Consider the following 7431-nt stretch of genomic DNA (forward strand, 5'->3'; position numbering starts at 1 on the left):
CTCATTCTATTTCTCCAATTTTCATAAGAAAAAAAAAATTTTATCCCACTATTCTAAAAATTGCTGTAAGGCATATGTCCAGATGTCCCCACTCCAATAATATTTGTAACCAGTGTACTTTTGGACTATATAATAAAAATGAAAAAAGAAAAAACTATATTCCGTGATTGAAAGTAGCGTATGTGAGTGATTTTTTAGTTTTTAAATGACTGTTTATAACAGCATTCTGATAAATTATTTATCTAAATATACCTCAGTAAGTTTTTCACTTAAAAACTTAAAATAGCTGGTTGAAAAGTGATTAATTTTACAGTTGAACAAAAAAAAATAAATAAATAAATAAACATAAAAGTAAAATAAAAAATAACAAAAAACCAGTATTGTATTTACGCTATGATCATAAGTGACTACGTGTTACGGCGAAGACGAAGACGTTGATAAAAATACAAAAGCATCATCATGGCACCATCAAAACGAAGACCCCTGCACAATTCTACGGGAAGTGGTTCACCCGGGAGTAGTTTTAGATCACGTGGAATGAACTTTCGTCCTAATTCTGGAGTCCAGGAAGACCGTGGGGGAACAAGACCTACTGCACCACCGAGCTCTGTAGGTGCTATACTTATTAGTATGGTAATTCATTTATGTAAAAAATCATTGCTCTTTGAACCAAGATTAAAAATTGTTATTTATTGCGGTGCTATTTTTATAGTGTCACTTATAGCTGACTTTATTCCTATGCCTAAAAGTTATTTTTCAAGATCTGACAACATATTCAATCGTTACTTCGTCAAATGGGGCTGGGGATGGCTATTAACAGTGACGATACCATGGATTGCATTGACAGCCCATACACTAGGCTGTGGAAAACGTCCTATTCTGGTAAAACATCTAGCTAGAATTGTTTTAGCAACAGCAGCCTGGCTATTATGGACCAAACTCTTCCATTTCATTGAGACAAACCATGGAAGGTGTTTGAATACGAAAGATTTACAGCTGCAGACAAAAACTAAATGCTTGCAGGCGGGTAAATTTTGGAGTGGATTTGACATTTCTGGTCACACATTTATATTAATATATTCGAGCTTGATTTTAGCCGAAGAAGCTTCCTCATTTCTTGGATGGGAAGGCATCAGAGATCTCATCATGAAAGAAGAATACAGCCGTACTACCAATGAAATGAGCACTGGCATGCTACGAAATTTGTCAGACACTGATTTAGGATTTCTCAAGAAAGCTCATAATGTATTTACACCTTGGTTACGAGGATTATTTATTGTAATGACTCTTCAACAGCTGCTCTGGGATATTATGCTGGTTTCTACTATTTTGTACTATCATATAATGATTGAGAAATTCATTGGTGGAGTTATTGCTATCTTAACGTGGTACGTAACTTATAAGTGGTTATTTAAATTGCCAAAATGCGGATTGTTGGCGCCGGGTGAAGGTGTATTCAGGTATTATGAACCTCGAGAATCACTAAGTATTCCTCCGTCATCGAGACTTAGACGGTCAACACTTAATGGAAATACTCCTACGTTCATGGGAATGCCTATTCGCACTCCTCAGCCACAGTCTCAGCAACAACCACCACAAGATAGTAATGATACGTTTACAACAAGACAAGACTCGGATACTATTTCCACTCGGTAGTATAAATTAATTAAAAAATTTTTATGGTAATTGAGTTTGTACAGTACGTTCGAAAAGTGATATTCACTTTATAATTTTTCTAAGTAATCATATCAAATTATGAATTAAAATAAAAAAATTTCGATATTTACAAAAATTTTATAACAAAATTACAATCATTGAATAAGTCGGATTTTCTAGACTATTATAATTATTTTTTTTAAAATCATTTATTTGATCAAATCTAATAAAAAAAAAAAAAGAAAATAAACACTTTTTTCATTTTCATAAAAATAATACAAGTTTTTAAAAATCATAATTGCAATAATTGATATTATTACTAAAAATATAAATCTTAGAAAATTATGGTTTAAAATTATTTATGGATTGTTATTAAAATTCTAACAAAAACGTTTGTATTTATGCTACAATATTTACTAATTTATTGTTTAATAATTTCTAGGTGTTTGGTCTTGTTATTTATTAGAATTAACTCAATCTATAAATGTATGGATGTATGCTTTAATATTGATTGTTAGGCTATTGAGTTTAACATTTATATAATTTTGTGAATAAGGATGTTTTTTCAATCATAAAATGAGTACAAATAAAAGTATAAGATTAATATAATATAATATAAAAATTATATGGGATTATAATAATATATAATAAATAATTTGTACGAAAATATGTGGTAAATAAAAAAGTTTAATTAAAAATAAAATTTAATTTAATATTTTGCAAAATTGCAGTCATAATTTCTTAACGTATCATTAATATTTATTGAATATTTTAATTAAAGTAAAAACTATGAATAGTGACATGGAAAAAATATCATTTATTTAAAACTATTATTAATTTTTTAAAAGTCATGTGATTTTCTCGACAGCCAAGTCATTAATCGATTATAACTTTTTTTTTTGGCTTTAGTTTAAAATTAACCTTTGAACTATATTCATTGTGACTGGCTGTCTACTTGCATATAAAATTGTTCACCGAACCATTCTCTGTGTGGTTCCAAATAACTAAAAAAATAAAACGAACAGTAAGTATTGTAATAATAATAATTAATATTTTTACAGAAAAATGAATAACATACCTTAAAAACATGTCGATATATTTTAACAACACTTTTAATTTCTTTTCAGGCATATCTGTATTTTGTAACAAATCCGGAAGTTTTACTGAAATATTTAAAAAATAAATGTGATTAAATTTTCCAGCTACAGTTGATATTTAATATAAAACTACAAAATTAAATAAAAATAACTTACCAAACAGTCGAGCAAGGTGAATAGCTCCGAAATAAGTCGAAGGACTTGGCGCTCCGTCATTTTTATTAGATTTCGGGATAAGCCTCCACTTGTTAGCTTCACTGAGCAACGCAACAACCTGTGCTGGAGGTATTATAGGATACCTTGAGGTAACTCCTCGAGGGCTAGAGCACCGAGAACTAGTGCTAGCAATGCTGGAAACATTCCCAGCTTCCTGTTTAATTTCTTCCGACGACCTGAGTTGTCTGGCATCGTCGACGGAGCTAACACGCGAGGACCTCAATTTCCGTTTGACTGATGAGATAGGTTTGGTTGGCTGCTCGACGTCAGTATCCTGCTCTCTAAAGGGCGGTAAATGGGCATACTCAGAATCTTCAAGCTCCTCTTTGACAATAACCTCCGATGGTCTGACAATTATGATATTGAATTAAAGTCAATAACACGCATTGTAAAAATAGCATATGATATAAATATAAGTTAACGAATTATAAATAAAAACTTACTCAATAACTTCTTCTTTAATATCAATAGGATGTTCACCGAGTAAAAATGACGATTTAAATGCATTGTATTGCTCCCTTTCCGTTCGATAAAGCAGTAATTCTGGCAACGTAAAATCAAAGTATATCCTCAAACCATCAGCAACTTCTCGGCAAATATTTATCTCGTTTACAGTCTTTTCAATAGTATTACTAGATCTATTATTCCTTTGAGGCTTTTCAGGAATACTTGTAAGCTGTGTCGTAGTAAAATGCTGAACCCAGGACTCAAGAATACTACAAACGGTTGGTTGTGCCGGTAGAACAGCCAGTTTATTTTTATGATTTACCAGCTCGTAATCTTGCTCCAAAATTCTCCTTAGGGTACTGCCAATATCAAGATCAACACCAGGTTTCATACTGCCGCTAGACTGATGGCTTCCTCCGCCACCGCTATCCTCGTCTTCACTTGATTCCTCCCCAAAGTTAGAACTAGTCTCAGAATCTTCTTCCGTGATAACTTCCTGGTAAAAAAAAATAAAAAAATTATTCAAATAAAAAATTAAAAAGAAAATTTTTAATTAATAAATTAATGATATATATTATTGGATTCGTTGAAGGTACTTCGGTATCGTAATCATCCTGTTGACCTGAGCTACCATCTTCAGATGTAGTGCCAGAAGTGGCGCGACTTCCACCGCTTCTAGCACGTCGACGTGACTCAATGCCTGCACCGGACAATCGATCAGCCAGTCTGTGTGTGCGATTTTTTCGTTCTCGACGATATAAATATGCTCCTCTGTTTTTGGAAGCCATTTATTAAATTATTATTCGTCTTTTTTATTGATACGCAATCAAATATAATATATTTATAGGTTAAACCTATAAAACATACGTACAGTTGTAACTGTGCTTTCTGAGCAAGATCCCGTTGTAACTGTCGGTTTTCTTCTGTGTCTTTTAGAACGTATTCCTCTGTTACACACCGATCCCAAGACGAGTTCCATCCCTAATCATAAATTACGTTACCATTAAACACTTTATCTTGTTTGTATAAACAACAACAACAATAACAACAACACCAATAGATATAGATAATAACACAAATCCCAGGTCCGGTTTAATAATACAGGTTAGATATATATGTTTATATATACCTGGAAGTGTATTAAATATTCAACTGCCTTTCTACCTCGTTGATCCTTGTTAACAATCACATCTAAAACCTAGAATTTGTTCAATTAACGTTAATTTAAATCATAAATCATTAAGTAAACTTTGACATTGCTAAATTGGAGGTTACATTTGTGGCGCCAATTTGTATGCCGGGAACTTAAGGTATTTTAAGGATTATTTTCCAAATAATTAACATTTTATTTTGTTATTTACCTTTGAATCGTAGAGTACTTTAGCTTTTGTGGGATCGGGTTCATAACAAAGAACTTTTTCACCATCACAGAATTTGAATTTCGGACCCCGCGTTGAAACCATTTTCTCATCGATGTCACTAAATTCAGAGTAACAACACCGTTTACACCAAACTTTTATTATTATTATTATTATTATTATTATTATTTTGTACACAGCTGAAAAACTAAATATGGCTTACAATAAGTCGAAAATTACCGATTTTATCCGATGTTTAAATTTATTCGACACAATTTATTAGTAAAAATTCATAATTATTATTAACAATAATAATGGTTGATATAAAAAAAATTATGTAATTTTAAAAACAAATTGTATATTATTCAACTTGAATATTAATCTATACATACATGAGATTTTTGAGTATAGAGTGACTCATGGCGATATCTCTGGAACTATAAGGCGTAGAGACTTCAAATTCGGTAAGAATATTACTTTTGCCATGGAGAGGCAGCTAAGAACGGATTTTAAGAAATTCCTCCCTCAAAGGGGTTTGCGGAGGCGTTAACAATAAAAAATACCAATTTTTAAACTACAGCTCCTATAGACTCCAAATTTGATAGAAATCTTCTGTAAAAGATGTAGAAATAGTCTATGAACGAATTTTACGATAGATCACCCCATGATATTAAAGTTAGCTGTCACTTGATAATTTTTTAATTTTTTTTAACAAACAAATTTGCTCCAAAAAATTATTTTGAAAAAATTGCATTTGTAGTTTTTAAAAATTTCTAAATGTCAATTTTTTGTTATAAATTTTTTTTTTACTATAATTTATTTGTTACAAAAATTCTAAAAATTATCAACTATCTGCTAAGTTAATTTTCATGATCACCCCACAGGATGTTGTGGGGGTAGGTATCAAAAATAATAAATTTTCAATTTTCAATTTTTGAATTTTCAACTATAGCTTCTACAGACTCTAATAAATAGATATATATATATATATATATATATATATATATATATATATATATATATATATATATATATATATATATATATATATATATATATATATATATATATATATATGACATCTATATTGAAAGAAAAAAATTTCTTTTGAAAAAAATGAGCAATATTGTAATAAGAAATAATTTTAAAAAGATTTCCACTAATTCTATTTCTTAGCTTAAGAAATAAATTTTTTTTTTCTATAATTAATTTTCATTTAGAGTCGGTTTTAACTGCTGTGGTTATATATCTGACTTTAATTATTGGGAGTGGTACATTAGGGTCTTTTTGGGTTGTAAGAATCTTAACCTTCACAGCAAGGGTCGAATCTCAACCAAGCTGATCAAAATTTTTCATAATACTGGAGTTAGCGGTCAGCTGTCAATTTTAACCATTTTTTTAACAAATTAATTACAATAAAAAAATGCTTCTAAAAATTTTCACTCGTAATTTGTATTAATTTTCACATGTGGAACTCTTTAATTAATTTTTTTTTTTTTAATTTAATTGCTATAAAATTCCAAAAAAAATTTTTAATACCTGTCAACTTCAGTGTTATAATTTTTCTCACAGTAACTTTCTTGTTAAAAAAAAAAACGCTTTCTAGATTTGGGAAGAAATAACTTTTGATGATAATTTGCAAGCTGTCTATCCAAAAATGATGTTTACCAAGTTTAGAAAACTTTTTTTTAACCAGAAAGTTGCTGTGAGAAAAATTTTTATTTCTTCAGCTAAGAAATAAAATTTTTTAAAAATCATTTCTTTTTATAACATCGCTCATTTTTTTCGAAAGAAATTTTTCCTCTCAGTGTAATTTTTAAACATGTTTGCAATTGATTACATTTTTTTTTAATTATAAAATTTTTGTATTAACAAACATGATAATAAAATCTTGATTTTGAAATTTTTAATTTCTTTGCTCATCTTCAATTAAAACTAGAACATTTTACACCTGTAAGTTTAAGTATTTAAAAAGTTATGACTCATAAAATATTAAATTTAATGAAAATAAAGTTAGCCGACATTTAAAAATTTTTAGAATTTTTTTTTTATTGAAAAAATTATTACAAAAAAATAAAAAAAAAATAAATTATGGCAAAAAAATTGACATTAGAAATTTTAAAAAATTAAAAATGCAATTTTTTAAAAATACCTTTTTGGAGCTAATTTTTTTTTTTAATAAAATTTAAAAATTCTCTCATGACTGCTAACTTTAATGTCGTAAATTTATTGATTTTGTTTAACTTTTACTTTTTAATATACATAAAATTTTTTATAATAAAAAATTCATCGCAATGGAAAAGTTTAATCTTTTACCGCATTCTTCATGTAGTGTGTTTTAGTGAATGTTATTATTACTATTATCATCATCATGATCAGAAAGTTATACATAATATATATAAATATATAGAAATTTTTTATTTGACAATATTTGAGGGAGGAAAAATGTCAAAATAAGTTTATTGAAGAATAAAGATACACAAAAGACCAGAGAGTAAGTATAAATTATTGTATGTACACATGCGTAGAAATATCAATCATCATTTAGCATATATGCGTACTATACATGTATAAAAAATAATCAATATAAGTCTTGAAGATAGTCTACTGCTCTGGCGCACGAGCCGAGACGAATAGTATGAAAAGATAGTCAGGAG

The 7431-nt window shown here is 28.9% G+C and overlaps 2 protein-coding genes across 2 annotated transcripts; one reads left to right on the forward strand and one right to left on the reverse strand.

Moving 5' to 3' along the window:
• The first annotated feature begins 73 nt into the window (after positions 1-73).
• On the forward strand, positions 74-2109 carry Fitm (acyl-coenzyme A diphosphatase Fitm). The gene has a single exon (XM_074248164.1). The coding sequence runs from the start codon at positions 460-462 to the stop codon at positions 1654-1656; it is 1197 nt and encodes a 398-aa protein (XP_074104265.1). The 5' UTR covers positions 74-459; the 3' UTR covers positions 1657-2109.
• Positions 2110-2251: 142 nt separating this feature from the next.
• Positions 2252-5210, reverse strand: Msl-3 (male-specific lethal 3). Its single transcript, XM_074248163.1, has 9 exons — positions 5167-5210; positions 4778-4895; positions 4546-4614; positions 4288-4397; positions 4013-4187; positions 3413-3912; positions 2910-3316; positions 2735-2819; positions 2252-2660 (listed from the first exon to the last, which is right to left on the reverse strand). Exons 1-9 carry the CDS (start codon positions 5193-5195, stop codon positions 2591-2593), a joined length of 1563 nt encoding a protein of 520 aa, XP_074104264.1. The 5' UTR covers positions 5196-5210; the 3' UTR covers positions 2252-2590.
• Between the last annotated feature and the right edge of the window lie 2221 nt (positions 5211-7431).

The sequence above is a fragment of the Cotesia typhae genome, unplaced genomic scaffold (assembly GCF_013202065.1).
Source record: "Cotesia typhae breed Kobodo isofemale line unplaced genomic scaffold, CoteBio_Ctyphae contig_5, whole genome shotgun sequence".
Classification (NCBI taxonomy): domain Eukaryota; kingdom Metazoa; phylum Arthropoda; class Insecta; order Hymenoptera; family Braconidae; genus Cotesia; species Cotesia typhae.

What these genes read in the sequence shown, in the direction of transcription:
- Fitm (XM_074248164.1), top strand. Translation starts at nt 460, where the DNA reads ATGGCACCATCAAAACGAAGACCCCTGCACAATTCTACGGGAAGTGGT.
- Msl-3 (XM_074248163.1), bottom strand. Translation starts at nt 5,195, where the DNA reads ATGAGTCACTCTATACTCAAAAATCTCAT. An exon ending in TCTATACTCAAAAATCTCAT is followed by an intron (nt 4,896 to 5,166) that starts GTATGTATAGAT and finishes CTCTGAATTTAG; the next exon opens with TGACATCGATGAGAAAATGG. An exon ending in TATATCGACATGTTTTTAAG is followed by an intron (nt 2,661 to 2,734) that starts GTATGTTATTCA and finishes TTATTTTTTTAG; the next exon opens with TTATTTGGAACCACACAGAG.